At 37.5% G+C, this 20,576-nt stretch overlaps 1 protein-coding gene across 1 annotated transcript; it reads left to right on the top strand.

Annotated features, from left to right (window-relative positions):
- The first annotated feature begins 352 nt into the window (after positions 1–352).
- On the top strand, positions 353–19,959 carry LOC148943357 (oxidoreductase NAD-binding domain-containing protein 1-like). Its single transcript, XM_089101500.1, has 3 exons — positions 353–497; positions 8,920–9,004; positions 19,031–19,959. The coding sequence occupies exon 3, from the start codon at positions 19,062–19,064 to the stop codon at positions 19,857–19,859; it is 798 nt and encodes a 265-aa protein (XP_088957626.1). The 5' UTR covers positions 353–497; positions 8,920–9,004; positions 19,031–19,061; the 3' UTR covers positions 19,860–19,959.
- The last annotated feature ends 617 nt before the right edge of the window (positions 19,960–20,576 follow it).

Here is a 20,576-nt window from a genome sequence, read left to right as displayed (position 1 = left end):
GAAGAATTGCGATAAGATCTATCAACGGCTAACATGCTACCAGAACCATTAGCTAGAAGTTGTCCCTCTTCATCAACTATTATTTTTAAGTTGGCATTCTCTTTGACTACTAATTTCTCTGGTAATGTTACTCTCGCATATCCACCACTTACATGATGGAAATTCTTGGGTACACCAAAGGAATTTAACTCCTCACTGGCATGACAACGTATGCATGCATTGCCAATAAGATCTCCACTTGCACTCGTTTCATAGTTCAGGTATTTCTCCTTGTCAGCGTTCAACACGACAATGATTTTTTCATGTGCACATACTTTCGTCGAATAATTCATCTTCACTTTTTACTGATATGAATTGTGTGTTGATCCTTCCACTGCGTAAAAAATACTGATTTAATGCATGCAATAAACTCGGTAGTGTCGATAACCTGCCATAGAGTACCAGTGGAAAAGCCGCGTCGTGTCCATGAACAAGCACAGAGTATGACTGGTAGAGCCGTAAGCATATTTTATATCATTTTAAGATAGGTAAAAAGTAAAAAAAATATACCATGTTAAAAAATTAAAGAAAGTATTTACGAATTGGGGAGGGGACTCTTTGAGGTTGGAAAATGGGTTTAGGAATGACATTATTAATGGAACTTGTTCAGAAAAGATATAATAAAGCCATAAAAAAGTATTTAAAAAAAGGGAGAGGGCACTCTTTGGGGGGCCCAGGGAGGGTGTTTGGGGGACCCTTGGGGGAGGGTGCCCTTCTGTGTCTCAATGCACAAAAAATATTAAAAAAATGGGGAGGGGGGAGGGGAGGGGAGGGGAGGGGAGGGGAGGGGAGGGGGATTGGGGGGAGGGGGAGGGGGGTTGTGAGGAGGGGGAGAGGGAGGGAGGGGGTGCCCTTTGGGAGCCTGGGGGACCTTTGGGGACCGGTGGGGGGCCTTTGGGGGTCCTGGGGGCTGGTTGAGAGCCTGGGGGGCATTTGGAGACCGGGTGAAGGTCTTTGGGACCCCGGTGGTCTTTTGAGAGCTCGATGGGCCTTTGGGGGCCCCGGGGTGGGCCGTTGAGGGTCTTGGGAGTCCTTTGGGAGCCTGGGGGGCCTTTGGGGACCGGGGGACCTTTGAGGACCGGGGGAAGGGCCTTTGGGGTCCGGGGTGCCCTTTGGAGGTCCGGGGGGCCCTTTGAGGACCAGAGGAGGGCCTTTGAGGGTCTGAGGAGGGTGTTTGGAGGGTTGGGGCTCTATGGGAGCTTGGGGGACCTTTGAGTACCGGGGGCTTCCTTCGGGGTTGGGGTGGGGGATCGGAACCCTTTGGGGTTGGGGTAGAGGACCTCACAACACTGTTCAAATGGAACTTGTGTATTATAACGACCACAGAGTTTCACCCTCAAATTCACTTCTAAAACCTTTCCTAAAATATTCTTTCAAAATGTCTCTAACTGTTTCGCCGAAATAATCCCATAAAATGGATAAAACGGTTTCGCCCAAATAAACCCTAAACGTAATTTCAGCGTGTTCCGTTTGTTTGGCATCTCTGCGCTAACGCATTTCAAATTTCTAGGAAACCCTTTCCTACGTTAATCTCTTCATCTCATAAATTTTCCTAGCTAAACTATTAGGGTTTCGCTAGAATATCAATTTATCTCTCCGACTTAAAGCTCCGTGAAGCCGTATTTAAAATAGAATTTCTATCTCTTTAGACTCCCGCATAATTCCAAGATAACAAGTGATGTCAATTATAATTCCTGACACTAAAGATCAATGAAGCCCTATTTAAAAATAGAATATTAATTTTTCTCTCTGACCTAAAGAATGTTTATCCCTCAGATCTAAGATTAAAGAAGCCTTAATGTTTCTTAATTCTCCCCTTCGTGAATCAATAATTTCACCTAGCGATTATGTAAATCAAGTTCACAGGTTCTACTCGTGACAGGACCACGTGGTTTATGGTTTTCCAAGTGAGAAAGTTCCTGTTTTATCATTCTCACTGAGAAAACCATAAAACAGACATGAATTGCTGTTGACATCCTTAAATGTGACAAAATTCCTGTTTTTTCATTTTCAGTGAGAAAACCATATACCAGAAATTAACTGCTGTTGAAATCCATAAATGAGACAAAGTTCCTGTTTTTTTATTCTCACTGATAAAAAACATTAAAAATCCATGAAAAACATCAAATAACTTGACCAACACACATAACCATCCGAGAAAACATACATAAATGTGACAAAATTCCTGTTTTTCAAATTCTCATTGACAAAAAACCATAAAAACATGCATAAATTATGTAAAAAAGTTGTAGGTGGCAGCAGGGGTGAGGGTCATGAGTTGGACCCCCATTTCTACTAGTATAGGCTATATTTTTTTAACATCTTTGTCTTCTAGGGGTGGTGGGGGTGGGGAGCTCAATCGAACCCTCCCCTTGTCCTGTGAGTGACAATGTTCTGTGTGCTTTGTTCATGTTCATGTTCTTGTGTTTCATGTTTTGTGTAAAATTCAATGCTATAAGATATAAGATTCATTTTGTGTAAAATAATGCTATAAATATATAGCACGAACCTTACAGTTTGTACCCAAGAGTTTATGGAATATGTAGCTGTTTGTTTACAAGAGGCAAGAGTGGAGGTATGGATCTTAAATCAGAAGAAGGGTTGATAGTACAGGAGCTATGACTAGAGGCGTGCTCGTAATAAAAAATTCATTCAAATGTGATACAGACAGTGGAAACCCCTTAAATGTGCCGTATTCACCATGGTTATAGACCTATTCATAATGAAAACTTAGCTTGTGTCCAGCTAAAGCCAGAACTCAAATTCAGTTTATTTTAATATTTTTATGGCTCACCCAGTTCTTAGATTTATAAAAAAAAAAGAAACGAACAAAAGCTGAACAGGGAAGTGGTTATTGAAAAGAGAAGGGTTCTTCTCTTTTTAACTTTTTAACTTTTTAACTTTTAACTTTTTTTAAAAAAAAGAAGTTCTTTTTAACTGACAGAAAGGAGCAACATTAAAGCTTAAAACAAACAGAAACTATTCCGTATATGGGTGGGGAATAATTGTTGGCCCTCTCATACATGATTAATTGTTGCCTTGGGGGCTCCCGCCCCCCTGGCTGAATGATGCTGCCTTATTTTCATATTTTTGTTCTGAGATTTCTATTATATAGCATTACAAGTGCTAATTAGATGAGGTTTGCCCCCCCCTGGAATTCAGCTTATGGGCGCCCATGATAGCCTCCCTCACATATGGAATAATTTGCGTTTGTTCCCCCTCCCATATGGAATAATTTGTTTATCACCCTCCCGTGTAAATTTCAATTGGAAAACTCCCCCGAAACTTTCATCCCCACAAAAAATCTTCCCTGGGGAAAATCCCCTCAACAAAAACTCTGTGTATTCTCAATAACAAATACCATATTAGTTGAACAATTGGCAAATTGTGTAACTTACAGCCTTTTCCCAGACGCTCCGGGGTTGTTGTGATTCCCGAAGTCATAGTTATTGGACCTTTCAACTATGCTGAATTAAATCACTAGTTCAAAATTTTGATCGGATGTCTTTAGGGGAAAAATGGCGTCGGAGGGGGGCTAGGTGCCTCCAATACTTTTTGCTACTTAAAAAGGGCACTAGGACTTCTTATCTTAGTTCAAATGAGCCCTCTCCGATCTTCTAGGACCATTGATTCGATACGATCATCCATGGAAAAAAAATAAAACAAACAATCAAATAAACACGTATCCGTGATCTCTATAGTAGAGTTCTCTGATATGCTGAATCTGATGGTTTGATTTTCATTTAGATCACTTGACTTTTTACGGGTGCTTCTCCCCTTTTACAAACATCAGACAAATTTTCTCTGGCTCGTAGATTTTAAGTGGTATCATTAAACTTGAATGAATTTTATATTTGGAATCAGCATAAAAAGTCAATTCTTTAGATGTACCAATTGTTATGAGAATCCCGTTTTTTAGTGTCGACTCCTATTGGGCCGAGTGCTTATATCATAACTTTATGAACGGTACAATCTAATCACTACTATTAGCTAAAACTGAATTTTAGTATTAGTAAACTCTCATTGTAAATAGGCCCATAACTATTTGAGCGTGTGATTTTCCTTTGTGGTTTTATAGCATGGTGTCATTAACTAATGGAATTGTTGTAATAAACGAGAAGTAAGTTTTGAAATGATTAGGGAAAGCAAAGGGCAGTGAATGATAATGGTAACCTAGAAAACCTGACTCATAATTTTCTATGCCATATAATTACACAAGATTTGGAATTTTTAGCTAGATGATAGGAGCAACAAAGAAGGCTAAGTAGTTAGTCTATTCTAAACATATTTTTATATATTTTTCTTTTTTTTATCTTTATTCATTTTTTTTCTGTCCTGAGATCCTGGTGCAGAAATGCGAAACTGTTTATCTTAAATCTGTCCATCGTATTTTCAAAACACAAATGGCAAAAGTGGAAACACATTATTTAGAAGAAGCAAAAAGCTGTCAATATAGTTTGTGATTCATAGTTTGTGATAGTTTGTGATATAGTTTGTGAGTTTGTGATATAGTTTGATTTATAAAGCTATTTTATTTTTGGTTTGGTCTAGTTTAATGGGGCTAAGATATTACTACTAACAACTTACTGCAGCACCAAGTCGTCTGAGGCTAACACAGCTACGTATGCTCCTCCTCCGTCCCAATCTATTCAAAGACTCCCTCTTTACACTCTCCCACAAAGTTTCTATTTCACTTAAATCTGTCTTAAGTACATCCTCCCATCCCATTCGGGGACGGCCTGCTTTTCGTTTGGCCATACACGGTGGGCCGACAAGGCAATCTTTGTCCGGATACTTTGTTGATACTTCGTTGATCTTTGTCTGGTATAACAGCTTTAAGTTGTCCAATTTTTGGAGCAATCATCTTCCCTATCTAATTATATATATTTAATATAATAATTTATTTAATATCTAATAATATTCTGGATCTCATAATATCTAATAATAAATATCTAATATATATATATATATATATATATATATATATATATATATATATATATATATATATATATATATATATATTATATATATATATATATATATATATATATATATATATATATATATATATATATATATATATATATATATATATATAATAATATATAGTATCTCATGAATATAATAACATCTAATAATGTATATTTAATCGAATAAATCATGAGACGCGTGAAATCTGACAAAATACGTAAAAACATGTATTTCTCCTTATCTGTGTTATCTCTGGGCAACAATTTCTGTAACACATTCGGAACCCAAGTTTGTATTACATTTAGGCTTTCAATGGGTTTGAGAAGTCAGTTTTCTATCCCTAGTTGTTTGTTTTGAATTTTTGAACCCTTTCAAGCAGTTTGCGCGATAGCCGTCCCTCTTTACCTTAAAACAAAAATAATATTTTAAAGATTCAACTGTAGAGTTAAATGAATTTAATACCAACCTCAATAACAGTGACGTCAATTAGACAAAGTGTGAGAGAGGGGGGGGGGATTTAATTTTCAAAATCTAGGGGGGGGGGAATTTTGTTGTTGGTTTTTCAATGAAAATACAAAAAAAGACATCTTTCGAAATCAAGGGGGATCTAGGGAGGGGGACAAGTGCCCTCCTGTCTCCCTCCAATTGGTCTCACTTTTTAATAAATGATTTCTTTTTTACTAGAGACCTGGGCCGGATTTGTATTATGTTGACGATGTTTTCGTGCTTCCCTATTGTAGTGGATCTTAACCCTTTCAGTCACCATGTTCTCACATGAGAACATCACAGCTTCGCTTGGTCTTCTTGGACCCTGTAGGTGGCAGCGATACTCGAGTATGCGCTCCATAATAATAAGTAATGCGAAAAGACACTGGCGAAGTTTCAAACCGATGATGCTAAATTCTGATTTTTAGCAGTATTTTGAAGTTGTTGCACATCCGTACTCGAAAGAATGGATCTACCAGGTATGTTTTCATGCATTTTTTTTACCAGATTTACCATGAAAATACGCGAAAAAAGGGGTTCATTTGTCCTTTTCAGTTAGTTACCCCATCTATAAAATAGTTTACCTCGCTAGTGCGTTGGATAGATGCCGCAGATTTTTTCGAAGTAGCGTGTTCTTGGGTAAGGACAGTGTGACTTGATACTAAATTTTCTATTTCAATAGCAGCATATATGGTACAGTCAGAGTAACATACTTCTTGTAGTATTATTTGAAAACATCCGTGATACATTTTTCCTGTCAAGTCGCTATTCTGGAAAAGCGACTCACTATCTTCTGTTCCAGGTCAATCCAATGATCGACCACGTCGAGTTTGTCACGCTGACATACTGAATGTCTTGGACGCGATCGACTCAGACCTTTCAGAGTTATCGGACCTACCAAACTCAGATGACGAAGGTGAAGATTGGGCGTCAGTAAATCTATCGCAGCCACACGATACGGATGAAGATTCATTATCGGAAGTTGAGGATGATGAGCCGCTCCTCCCCCCGCCTCCGAAAAATCGAAAACGCAGACTCGTATGGAAGAATGCGATCTTCTCGAAAGTTATCAACAATGCCGACCCGGCGCCGCCGCCACTTGGTCCCGAGGAGTCTATAGACTACTTCAAAGAATATTTTGATAGTGAATTTTATGAGTTAGCCGCCGAGATGACCAATCTTTATTCTGTACAGAAAACCGGCTCAAGTTTGGGTACAACAGCCTCTGAAATAAGAAGGTTCATAGGTATTCATATAGCGATGAGTGCTTTTAAATTCCCAAGGTATCGCATGTACTGGGGTAGTCGGACTCGGATACCTCTAATAGCAGACGCCATGAACTTCAATAGGTTTTCGCGTCTCCGAAATTTGTTTCATCTGGTAGATATCCTCTCTAAAGACCCGGAGAACACCGATCGCGTATGGAAGGTTCGTCCGGTTATAGACCGGGTCCTGAAAAAGACAGAAAGCATCGTACCTTCTGAGTATGTATCAGTCGACGAGCAAATGGTGCCGTACACCGGTGCATTGGACATAAAACAGTATATCGGGGGAAGCCAACACCGTGGGGCATAAAAATCTTTATGCTTTGTAACAGTAACGGCATCATACTCACTTTTGATGTTTACCAGGGTAAGAAAACTATCCTGACGGAAGAGCAGAAGCAGTTCGGACTGGGACCTGGAATGGTACTAGCTCTTGCTGGTCGCGTCCAGCTTCGCCCGCATACGAAAATATTCTTTGACAACTTTTTTACGAGTATTCCGCTCCTTGAAGAGCTTGAACGGAAAAGTATGTATGGCACCGGCACGATCAGAGCGAATAGAGTTCTTGGCGCAAAGTTGGAATCTGATACGTCTCTGAAAAAGAAAGGAAGGGGGCGTTCCACGAGCTAGTGAGTGGAGAAGTATGTCTGATCAAGTGGATGGACTGTAGATCGGTGATAGTCGCTTCTAACATGATTGGAAGCGGCAACGTAAAAAACGTGATGAAGTGGTGTAAGAAAACGAAGACAGAGGTACAAGTGACGCAGCCGGAAGCTATTGCGGCTTATAACCTGAGTATGGGTGGGGTTGATAAGCTTGACCAGATGGTATCCTACTATAGGACCCTCATTCGATCAAAAAAATGGACTTTGAGACTCGTATTCCATTTGATCGATCTTGCTGTAGTCAACAGTTGGCTTGAATATGTCGAGATTTGCAAGGCACAGAATATGAGACAAAAGAACATTGTCGATTCGTTCACCTTCCGACTCGACATAGCAGAGACTCTCATTATGTCTGAAGACACTCCTAGAAGAAGAGGCCGACCCAGATCTCTTCCTTCAAGCGAAGAGGAGGAGAGTGATGAAGAAGACTCGGTTGCCGAAAATCGTAGGAAACGAAAACTCAAATTTCGTAGGCCCTGCTCCGCCGTGAAGAAAGATTCCTTTGCTCATTGGCCAGAAAAATTTGCCGCCCAAAACAGGTGTAAAAATGCCCCCTGTATCATGAAGACTAGGTTCATGTGTACCAAGTGCAACGTCCCACTTTGCCTGGAAGAATCGCGAAACTGTTTCGCACAGTTTCACAAACCTAAAGAAACGTAAAAGGATCATTGTCAATTCAGTTTCTCGTTTTTGTACTATATTTGAAGTCTCAGTTTTTCATTGGTTTTATACTGTATTTGAATAAATTTGGTCACACTGTCCTTGCTCAAGTACATGGTGGAAAAGAAAGAAGACGTTCAGAAAAAAATCTGAAAAAATTCCTGGTAAGTACTTATCCATCACATGGTTGACTTTCGCTACTCTCATAATTTTGACCTTCCAGGCTAAAATTCGTGACTGAAAGGGTTAAAATATTTCTTGAATATTTTTTTATTAAAAAAAATAATCATTAAATGAATAAAGATAAAAAAAGAAAATAAATTAAAATATATAAGTTTATTTTTTGCACTCGATTCTAAATATCATATTCCGGGAATGCTCATACCGGGAACAAAATGTGGACGCGTGATCCGAATTGTAACTATGACTCAGTAACTATGGAATCTCATGTTTGAATCAGTTAAGTGAATGGAAACTTATATAGCCATATATAATTTGAAAAATTGGGAAAACTGGGAATTCAATTTTTAATGGAAATGCCCTCAGCTAAGACCGTATCCAGGATTTTTTTAGGGGTGTTTTGCGCAAGGTTTTTTTTTTGGGGGGGGGGGGGGGTGCGGTATTTACACACAAGAAAACTAAAAAAACGCGTAAAAAATTTGTTTATATCCAATTTTTGTTACGTTTTTATGAGTCAGACAAACATTTTGGGTGGGTCAACCCCCCTCCCCTGGGTATGGCCTTGCCCTCAGCATGCAGTTATGCAGTTTTTGGTTTTTGAAATTGTTGAAAATATTTCTTGAAATTTGACAACAAATTTATTCTTACAGGTTATTTAGCCGGATTAGACTAAACTTTGAGCAGTAGCTCTTCAAAAAGTAAGAGTACGAACTCAGAAATATTCGACAAAAAAAGGTAAGTCTTTCATAGAATTTAATTTAAAAAAAAATGAATTGAGACTGCAAATCTTAATTAAGATAGTATATAAGCAGTTATCTTTAACCTTCTTTGAAACAATTCAATGAGCGGAAAATCTAGAATCTTTCCATACAGCCTAACTCATCGTACTACACCAAAAATTCTGCAAATCAAACTGATACAAATCTGACAATGGACTAGAAATTGGAATCATATACAACCTTAAAAACTTCTTGGACGGTTTGGCTCCAATGATCAAATACTTGAAAGGGGTCTACAGGATCCCTAAGTATTCATTTTTTGTGCTGTGTGCTCGAATCTGACGCGAAATGGTTCGAGCGCTTATGGTTATCATCATGTATTTTATTTTTTTTTATAAAACCTTAAGTCCGACTTCTAAGGTCAAATATTTTTACCCTAGTAGGGTCAAGTATATTTGATTGTTCGCTCGAGGGTGACAGGCTCCATTACCTCAAGCCAGTGATGATCCCAACGTCACCCAAATTTTTGGAAGTCCAAGGTTGGGCCAAGGTTGGAATTGACTGTTGCGAGCCAGTCTTCCTACTTTCTTCTTCCATGCTGGTATTGGAAGGCATTTGAGGCATTTTTTTGCTTATACACCCTTCTGATCTCTGTATGGTGTGACCAAACCATCTCAGATGTCTAATTTTGACAATATGAGAGACAAGTGGGTGATTCCCACATCTTCTCCTGAGTTTGTCGTTTAAGACTCTGTCTAAAGGCGAATGCCAAGTACATATCGTTGGCATTTGTGATGAAATATGTTCCTGTTTGAAAATTCCACTGCTTTTGGAGACGAAGTTTATCACCCGTAAAGAAAGAAGAAGACCATGGCTTCGTAGACTTGGCACTTTGTGCGTAGTGAGATTTTGCTGCGCTTGCAAAGGCAGTTCTTCAGTTACAGAAAGACGTTCCATGCTGAGTGTATGACTCCGAGTTTATGACTACCATTTAAGGTCACAGAGGTACCATCCGTCCCAGCGTTTCGCACCGCTTTCGTCTTCGGTAGACTTATTCGGGGCCCAGTCGAGAGTGTTCTGTTTGCTATTCATGATGGAGAAGGACGGGCTCACTCGTACACCTTTGTACTTGTCGAGGGCCATAAGAATCCAATAGACGACGAAGTTGAATAAGGTCGGTGAGAGCACGCAGCATTGACGCACACCTCCTTAATAAGGACGCAATCCGAAAGCTCACCATCGACTCTAACTTGGGCCTGGGTTAAATCATAGCATGCCTTCAATAGCCTGAGGATCTTCAGGGACACCGTCTTCTCCTGTTGCTAATCAAATGGCATCTCGATGGACCGAATCGAAGGCAGTGATGAAATCAATGAAGATTTGGATTGTCTGCTGCTGGTGTATGAAGTGATGTTAAAGAATTTTTCGTAGGCTAAAGATCTGTGGTTACACTTGATTCGGGCAGATTTAACATACCAGAGAACCCATACCATACCATACCATACCATACCAGAGGTTTCAAGCTCCTGTCTATTTTGTGGATTTTTTTGCCAGAAGAAAGATCACATATGCGTGTTTTTTTGTGTTTTTTTTTTCAGGCGTGATCGTATCGCGTCAGTCAGGTATCAAAAGGTCGTATCTCCATAATTGTAATTTTTCAGAAGAGCAGAAAAAAACCTCATAACTCTTTTATTTCCCCTCCGATAACCGTAAAAAAAATGGATTGATTTGTAAAATCAAGTTTTTTGGTTATCGGAGGGGAAATAAAAAATTTGTGAGGTTTTTTGCTCTTCTGCAAATTTATAATTATGGAGATACGACCTTTTCATACCCGTCTGACGGTTGAACCAATGATCCTAGGAGATCAACAGAGGGATCGTTCAAACAGACATTGAACTTTCTGGTGCCCTTTCTAAACGACCAAAAAGATTTGACGGCCACATATAGTATTTGTTATTGGAAAATACAAAGGTTTTTTCTTGTATTACTTCTTGTATTTTCTTGTATTTTAATATTTTTTTTATTTGCATCACTTTCTATTTGGCGACTCAATGTTTCGTATTTTATGTTGAGATGTTTCGGGGGAAATTTTCTGGGGGAAGGGAATTTCCTCAAGGGATTTTTGCGTGGGGGGGGATTTTCTGCAGGAGAAATTCTCCATTAGAGAATTTTCAACGGTGGAATTTTTCCATTTGGGGAGAGGGATTTCCGGGGAAGGAAGAAGAATGGTGGCACGGAAAGAGGGTTGGGGATTTCCGATATGATTTGAAAAACAATCTAAATTAAATGAAAAACAAATTTTTCAAACGAAAGTAAGAATTTGGGGGGGGGGGAATTTTCAGCGAGCTTGGAATTACCCGGGACAAATTTTCCGGGGGGAGGGGGATTTTAAGAAAGAGGGATTTTTCGTGGGGGCATTTTCCACAGAGGGGGAGGCAGATTTCCCCGAATTGTTTGAAGAATAATCCGAAAATAAACTAAAAAAAACAAGTTTTTCAACTGAACGTAAGGAGGAACATTTAAACATAAAAAACATAAATTATTTCGTATATAAAGTAGGCTGCCCCCACCCCAATTTCTCGCTCTTTACGGCACTGTTTGACTTTTTATCCCACTTCTTTAAGAACGACTCCTGAAACACAAGGGCTGTTTAATTGGGATAAAGAAATTTTCTTAAGCACTAAAAAAAATAGTGTAAAGAGTATGATATTGAGGAATTATTTCCGTTAGTTTGAAATTTTAGTGTTGTTCCTTACTTTCAATTGAAAAAACTTGTTTTTTATTTAATTAAGCGAAAACACAACTACTTTCTACAAGCTTAAAATTTTGATGTTCTGCTCAAGCTGCAACAATTAAGTGCTTCGTTGTGTTTTGCAAATGGGCCTGAGTGCTAGGAGTAATTTCAATTTAGAAGGGAGAAGGGGAGGCTAGGATGGCTAAATTCTTATTCTTAGGCCGGAATTTCTTGAACTTCCGTCGAGTCATTTTTTTCGGGGGGGGGGGGGGCCCAACGCCTCCTCATGGCCCTTGTTTCGTGATGCGATAGTATTTTATAAAGGTCTATAGCACCTCAGTTCTGGTTATTTTCGGAAACATATGGCCAAATTATATTTTTAAATCTTAGCCCTCCCCCCTGGAAACATTTTGCTTCCCCCCTGGAAACATTTTGCATGCTCCTTAAAATAAAATAAAAAAACAAATAGGCCAGCGATATTCAAAACGCAAATTTCAAAGCATTGGAAAACAGGGGATACGTTACCCCATATTCTCCAGTTTTTGTAATTCATCTGTTTTATATTTTCTCAAATTTACCCCCCCCCCCCAAAAAAAAAAAAATGCTGCATTACTGTCTACATTTAATTACGTTAGTTTCATCTATTGAACTAGCGTCCAATTTCTGTAAGAATCTCGGATTATAAATTTATACAGGATGTTGAGTTTTGATTTATGTCAAAGAAAGCCCAGTTCTCTGACTGTATTAAAATCTAAGGTACTTGTTTAGAATCCGGTAAGCACACGAGAGAGACTTCATCGAAATATCAAAGATGCTGTATGAAAAACAGGTTATCGAGGGTTAGTGAGGTATTGCTCACTCCGTGACGAAGATTTAAACTTTAGTTTTTTGGTGTTGAAGGGGCAATAAAAGGTACCTAGGCTAGGTTACGTATTTAATCTATGTCATTTTTTACCCCCACTCCCTAATGTGCAAATATATAGCCCAAATTTGTTCATAAACTATTATATTTTCATCCTATTTTGTTTTATTTCATTAGCATTAACGAAATTTCACTTCTCGCGTGCTTACCGGATTCTAAATCTAATTAACTATTAACTAATTATTAATTACTAATTAATTACTAAACCAAATCTAATTACTAATAACTAATTACTAATTAATTTTTAAACCAAATTTATTTGCTAATAACTAATTACTAATTAATTACTAAACCAAATCTTATTACTAAGAGTATTATCGATTGCACAATTAATCGGATTTGCAAAGTTTCTCTAATGGCAACGAGATCAACAACGACTGGATTCAAATCAATATCGTTATGTTTCTTCTAGTTGTTTTTGTGTAAAACACTTTCAAAACGTTACGAGCGCTCGTCTCTTGCAAAAACATGCATAGGACAGGGTTGCCACCAGCTCAAAAATAAAATTCCGATTTTTCTTCTAAGAAAATCCCGGAACACGGTTTTTAGTCTATACAACATAGGGCTGCGCAGTGTTGACGTAAAAATCAAAACGCGTAATTCAAAGCACGGTGAAACGTGGTTTCTAGTTGTAACTAACAACTGATTATCAATATTCCTAGTATTATTTCTGTGAAAATGTTCTGGTGGATTAGTAGGGTTTACGACAAATATTTTAGGCCAAAGCAATTCCCAAAGCTCCGAGAAAACTTGTCGAAGCATCCACGTTTCATCGTTATTTGAATTTCCCGCCCAAGAATTGAAGTCAAGCTTCGCAGCCATATGGTGCGTCCGGACTATCCAATTTCTGGAAAATGGGACGGAAATCTGGAAAAAGGAATAGTCGACTAGGTTGTTTTTTCAAAAACTTGGTGGTTTTTTTAGAAGATATCTGTACAAATTTATCGGCGCTATCCCCATCAAATCCGTTTTTCTTAGCCAAAACCTATAGAAAACAAATTTAGAGCCTCAGTTAGACAATTTACCTTTTTTCTATTCAAAACAATCTTAGACAACTATTTTTATTTATCACTTATCGTGTCTAATCGTCTCCTTCTTCTGGTGTTTTTCCAAAAAATCTGTCCACACTACCACTTCCGTTCCATTTTTCTCTTTTCCGACCCTCTGATTCTTCCTGTCCAGAAGATATAAAAATAAGATGGGAGACCTCTTTAGATTTCAAAATTTCTGTCCCATTTTTCCAGAAAATAAATATCCTCGATTTATTAATACTCATCATGATTTGAGAAGTGGTAAAAGCGGTCTTTTGTTCTGGCTCTACGTCCCTCTTTTACGTTTACCGTACTAAGATTTCTGTTTAGAAAAATTCTCACAAATCAAGAGATGGACAGTAGGATCATAATTCGTCTTACAAAAGCATCATCTTGAAAAAATAAGTATAATGCCGTACGCTTTTTAATTACCTTTTCTTAGATTCACTTTGCCCGAGGTATTACACGGGGCAAAATGAACTACAATGACAAGATAAGAAAACCCTCGCTGTTTTTGTTTTGAAATCGCCGCTCATCCTTACATTGGAGTCAAATTTTCAAAAGTCAAATCCCGAACGAAAAAATCGTTGCACCAGCGCAAATCCAGAGGGAACAAACAAAACAGAGAATATTCCGTCGTACAGAAAAAAATAGTAGACTATCAGCCAAAATCGTTGAAAATCTCTTTTTTATAAAAAAATATCCTGGTTTTTAGCTAAAAATCCGGGGTTTTTTACAAAAAATCCCGGACACAAAAAAATCCTGGACTGCAAAAAAAATCCCGGAGAACCTGGATTAATCCCGGACGGTGGCAACCCTGGTCTAGGATTTGAAAATGATTGGCCCCCATTTTGAATACTATCCCTGATCTTGACATATTGGAAATTGACAGTAAATTCACAACAATAATATTATTTCGATATCATTATTTGAAAATACGGACACAAAAAAAAATCCTAGACTACAAAAAAAAATCCCGGAGAACCGACATTAATCCCGAACGGTGGCAACCCTGGTCTAGGATTTGAAAATGATTGGCCCCCATTTTGAATACTATCCCTGATCTTGACATATTGGAAATATATATATATATATATATATATATATATATATATATATATATATATATATATATATATATATATATATATATATATATATATATATATATATATATATATATATATATATATATATATATATTGGATTTTCGAAGGAAATTTTGGATTTTCCTTTTTGCTAATACTACTAACAACTCACCGCAGCACCAAGCCGCCTGAGGCCAACACAGCTACGCAAGCTCCTCCTCCATCCCAATCTATTCAAAGCCTCTCTTTTTACAGCATCCCACGAAGTTCCCATTTCCTTTATTTTTTTTCTTTATGACGTCCTCCCACCCCAGACGACGACGACCTGCTTTCTGTTTAGCCCTAGACGGTTGGCCGAAAAGAACAATCTTCGGAAATCTGTCATCCTTCATCCGCACAACGTACCCTAGCCACCTCAACCTTTCTTTCATTGTAGTCCTAGAGAGCGGAATTGAACCACATTTTTCGTACAGCCTATTGTTTGAAATACGGTCAGTCAGCCGGGTAGCCAGAAGAATCCTTAAGCAATTCCTCTGGAAAACATCTAGCAAATCTTCATCCCCTTTTCGGAGCGCCCATGCTTCAAAGCCATATTTGACCACTGTCATCACTTTAGCTTTTAGTATTCTAATCTTTGTTTGCAGACTATGTTCCTATTCTTCCAAACTTTTTTAACTGTGAAAAAACACCCTGAGCCTGAGCTATTCTGCTTTAAACATCTTCACTGCTCCCAACTTCTTTACTAATAATGCAGCAAAGGTAGGTGAAGCTGTGCACCTGATCAATCTTTTCATTACCCCACGTCATTTTTTCATCTTCACTTATTCCTTATTCCATATTCAGGGAACAAACGGGCTTCATCAGAAGCCTGTTTTGGGCATCTACTAGTAGGTAGAATATCGAAAAAATTCGATATACTAAAGATTCTATTTTATATTTACTTTACTTAACAGTACTTGCAGCAAGACTAAGCGTTTCCGTCTCACCCAATATCTAAACAAAGCTTGTAAATGAAGGCTTTCCACGATGATCGGTCTTTTGCCAATTCTTCAGCGAACCTCAACCAGCATTTATCCCATCTGTGGCCAAATTTTCAAAAACTTCCATTTGGCTCCGGATGTTGTTTAACTAGCATTCCAAGCCATGCGAGTAAGACTTCAGCTCGTGGTATTTCTTTAATGAAACAATCGTCAGGGCGACGGGAAGCGTGTCCAAGCCAGCTGAGCTTGATGGTGCCTGATATTCTGTTGATGTTGCAACAATCTCGGCAGGTTCCATCGTTCAAAATCAGATCTGACAGGTGGATGCGTAAGATTGAACGCAGGCAACTGTGGTCCAAGGCTTCCAGAACGCGCCTTTTAGCTCTTGGTGAGCTACGAGCTAACAACTGCCCACACTGTCCGCTTATAAACGCATATCTATGTTCTTAATCTAATCTCTCAACTAGCCAAGAGATACTTGCGAAGATGGGCAAAGACTGCTTGAGTTCTGCATATTCTTCTGGTGACGCCTTGGTCGAATCCTTGTTTTGAACCCGCCTCGGATCCCAGTTAGAGAAGGCTGTCAACCTTTTCATGTGGGGACCATAGGGGATGAGCTGATTGTCTGTTGTAACTTTCAGGTCAACAACTTTCGTTTTTCTTTGTGTTTATCCTTGGGCCAAGGTAGGCTCAGAAACATGGCTATAAGCATTTTATATGAACTTTATATTTAATTGGATTTAATTTCAAATTTGATAATGTGATTATTTTTTTTTCTATTGATTTACAAAAGTTTATTGTTGTTTTGTATTATTTGTTTGTTTGTTGTTATTGTTTTTTTTTGGGGGGGGGATAGACTATGGTTAGATTTGTTTTATGTTGGCGAAAACCTCTTGTTCTCCAATTCCAGTGATCGTAAAATATTTCTTGAAATATAGAAACAAGCAAGGCCGTATCCAAGGGGGGGGGGGGGGACCCCCCCCTGAAATTTTCGCGCGATAATTAAAAACGTAACAAAAATGAATATAAACAAATTTTGATGAGTTTTTTAAAGTTTTTTGTAAAAAAAAACTTTGGCTGCAATCTCCTTTCTTATGCTATTTACTCCTATGAATCTATGTTTCTCCCTGTTTGTTTTCTTTCGTTACCATGGAACTGTTTTTGGAGTTAATTCCCGTCATATGATATTTATCAATAAAGGGATGAATAATGAATTATCTGACATAAATTTGATATCAGAATTCTCTTATTTCCTTTTCCGTATTTTTTTCTAATGTCGTTCGTGCAACAGTAAGTCGTTTTAATATCTTTTGTCCTAATTCCTTAGTTTTTCTTGATAATAAAATATTCATTTTCCGATGGAAAAATAAATAGCCACATACAACTTCAAAATGCGCATCCCTTTACATTTTCATGATTTTGCCGGATAATAATGCCCCAGCCGCGCAATAGTCGCACCTGTAGATAACAAATCCAAGGTTTATGAATGACTCGTTTTTTTTTGACATGATGAGAAATGGTCTTGAAAAGCCTGTTTCAATACGAATTTTTTGGTACACGAGTTTGTGGTTGAGTTGTTTAGTGGTTGAGCTTAGGTTGGTTGAGTTGAGTTGTTTAGTGGTTGAGCTTAGGTTGGTTGAGTTGAGTTGTTTGGTGGTCGAGTTATGGTGGTTGAATTGATGGTAGTTGAGCTGTGTGTTCACCTTAAAAAAATTCATAAAATAGATCTATTGTGTCTTCGTGACAAGATGTTTTTATCTACCTCTCACTATATATATATATATATATATATATATATATATATATATATATATATATATATATATATATATATATATATATATATATATATATATATATATATATATATATATATATATATATATATATATATATATATATATTATCATACATAAACGTCCTTATTTTTCCTCCCTTAGATCTGCTAATAAAATAAATGTTTGAGCGTCTCATGTACAAAATACATCTTATATTTATATAAAGCCTCAAAAAAATAAATAAATCAATTTTACGATGTCAGCGGGTGACGCTAAATGTGGTGGTTGCTTTGTTTTTGAAAAATGAATCATTTCCTACCTTATTAGTTTCCACAAATTCTTAAATATACCTTATGATTTTTGGTGAAAACGCCTAAGAATCTAAATGAACTATAAAGGCAATGCAACGAAAAAATCAATGGGTTCGAGGTAATTCAGGAAGCTTTATGGCATAAAATTATTGAATTTTGTAAATTAACAGGGACGGATTTAGACCTGTCAGCGTCCGGGGCAAGAAGGGATCTCTGATTATGGCTAATTGACTTCTTTAAAGAATATACTTATCAATTGTATATTTATTTAATTGTTTTACTATCATTAATATACTTTTTTTGCAAGTTCTGCATGTACAATAAGGTTCAAGTAAAACTCTAAGATTTCACGTAACAATAGTTTATTGGTGATACACCACATATACAATTTAAATTATATACAATCGATCTTATTATGTAGATTAAAACTTAATTTGACGTGCTTTTCTCGAAGCAAATATCTTTATCATGTATTTGTATGATAGCTTCGAAGCCACATCTTGTTCTATGTGGATCAGTAATGGAGCCAGGGGGGCGAGGGGACGCGTGCCCCGTAACATAGTCTAAAGTAGTGCAATTTACTTAATTAACGCAAATTTGCGCTAATTAAACTTCCTCCTAACGCAAGTTTATCGGATCAACCTGTTCCCCCCCCTAAAAAAAACCTGGATCCGCTCCTGATGCGGATTATACTCAAGTTTGTCAACTGCTTCTCGGTCGTCCTATTTTATATATATTTTTTAATCAACTTTAATTTGCTAAGGATTCTTTCTTAAAAGGAACTGACACAGGCATAGTTAAACACATCTTCATGACAGACGTTGGCGCGTTCTAGAGCTGGGAAATTATGTTTTGAGTTATAATTGATCAGATCAAACAGTGCATTACAAGCTGGCGCCCCCTACAAATCAGCGCCTGGGGTAGGCTCTTCTCTTGCCCCAACCCTAGATCCGTCCCTGTAGGCTAAATGAGTGCGTTAAATAGGTTTACGATCGTCTGATTTGCCCATGCCATTTGGCTGTTTATATTGGCTATATAAAGCAAATTATATTTGGGCTATTAATATAGCCAATTAGTATAGGCTACATAAAGCTATTGATATTGGCTTTTATAGAGTTTACAAGAATACCTAAAATTAGTAATACTTGAAACAAAAATCAATATAGTTCTTATTTTTACCGTGCTCTCTATATTTCAGGTGGAATAAATCGGTATTTCAAGTGGAATAAATGCAGTATCCAGCTCTGATTCGATGCTTCATGTCCACCATACACAACAAGACTCACCTCAACATAACAAAAGCAGCGACCAGGAAAAATGTTTTAGCAGACGCAGAAGTGAAAGAAGTTCTTAATATTTCACCTACTGTCAAAGAGCTAACCTTGTATATCAAAAATCCGGAACTTTCATTCAAAGCAGGAAACTGGGTTGATTTTTTCATCCCCAATGTCTTCCAAGTTGGTGGGTTTTCGATGATTTCCAGCCCACAGCTTCTTAATGAAAAGAGACTGCTACAACTCGCCGTGAAAAGATCGAACTCTATCCCAGCAGCATGGGTACATGAGCGTTGTAAAAGTGGTGATGCCGTCCAGATTCGTGTCGGTGGCAATTTTTACTTCGATCACAAAGAGAAAGAAAAAGTAAAGAACCTCATCTTAATTGCAGGCGGCGTGGGAATTAATCCACTTCAATCAATCTTGGAATACTGCCTAGATGCTGAAGACATCAACTTAAACAAAATTGTGCTCCATCAAAGCGCACAAAGTGAAAACGAGCTTCTGTTCACAAATAGGCATCAAGTGATGAAAAATAAAATCCCCTTAGAAATTCACTATTACATAACTAAAGAACCAAACAAAACCAGTCGTATGACGTATCATGATCTTGAATCCTCATTAGCTAACAGCTGTCATGAAGAGACAGCAATTTATTTTTGTGGACCAAGAAGTATGACAGATACTGTTGAATCATGGGTAAAAGAAGCGGGATTACCATCGACTTCACTACATTTTGAAAAATGGTGGTGAATAGCTTAGTTAAAACTACTAGATACATAACACAAGACCAACATGATAACACAATATATGTAAATATATATAATATATATAAATAAAGCTGTAACGATTTCTTTTTAATTTGATAATTTATTTTCGATGGAGAAGTTTGTCCTCCAACAAAATTTTGATGTTTGAACAAAATCAAAACACAGAATTTCCGACAATTTTTGGAAATTTTAAGAGGATATTGAACAGGTTTGAAAATATTCAGAGGGCAGCAAGCCCCTTCCCCACTTACCATATATAGAAGCCCCCTCCCCAACATTGATTGAAATTTTGAAAAAAAAATCATTTGTTCAAAATAGTCAAAAAGTGTACTAACTGTGCCTCTGGTGAGTTATCCGCAGGGGGAGGATTTTTCGGACGGGGGGGGGGAGTCAAATATTGATAAAGCGTTCGTTATTATTAAGAAAGGGATAATTTTTCGTTGGAAGTTTTCTGCAGGGTACAGCTTTATATAAATAAAGCTGTAACAATTTCTTTTGAATTTGATAATTTATTTTCGATGGAGGAGTTTGTGCTAATGAAATGCCTTCCACTATTTAACAGCCACTTTTTAACGGTCATAGAGGATTTTTGAAAAGAAGAAATGCTGTAAGCAATAACATTGAATAGGATATGTATTTTGTTGAAACCCAGTAGGCTACATAATTAAATGAATAATATAGTTAAAAGACTAAATTCTTA

Source organism: Artemia sp. Qi Xiang Cuo, chromosome 15 (genome assembly GCF_049724085.1).
Source record: "Artemia sp. Qi Xiang Cuo chromosome 15, ASM4972408v1, whole genome shotgun sequence".
Classification (NCBI taxonomy): domain Eukaryota; kingdom Metazoa; phylum Arthropoda; class Branchiopoda; order Anostraca; family Artemiidae; genus Artemia; species Artemia sp. Qi Xiang Cuo.
The sequence above is the reverse complement of the archived record's forward strand: the minus strand, read 5'-3'. Positions and strand labels throughout refer to the sequence as shown.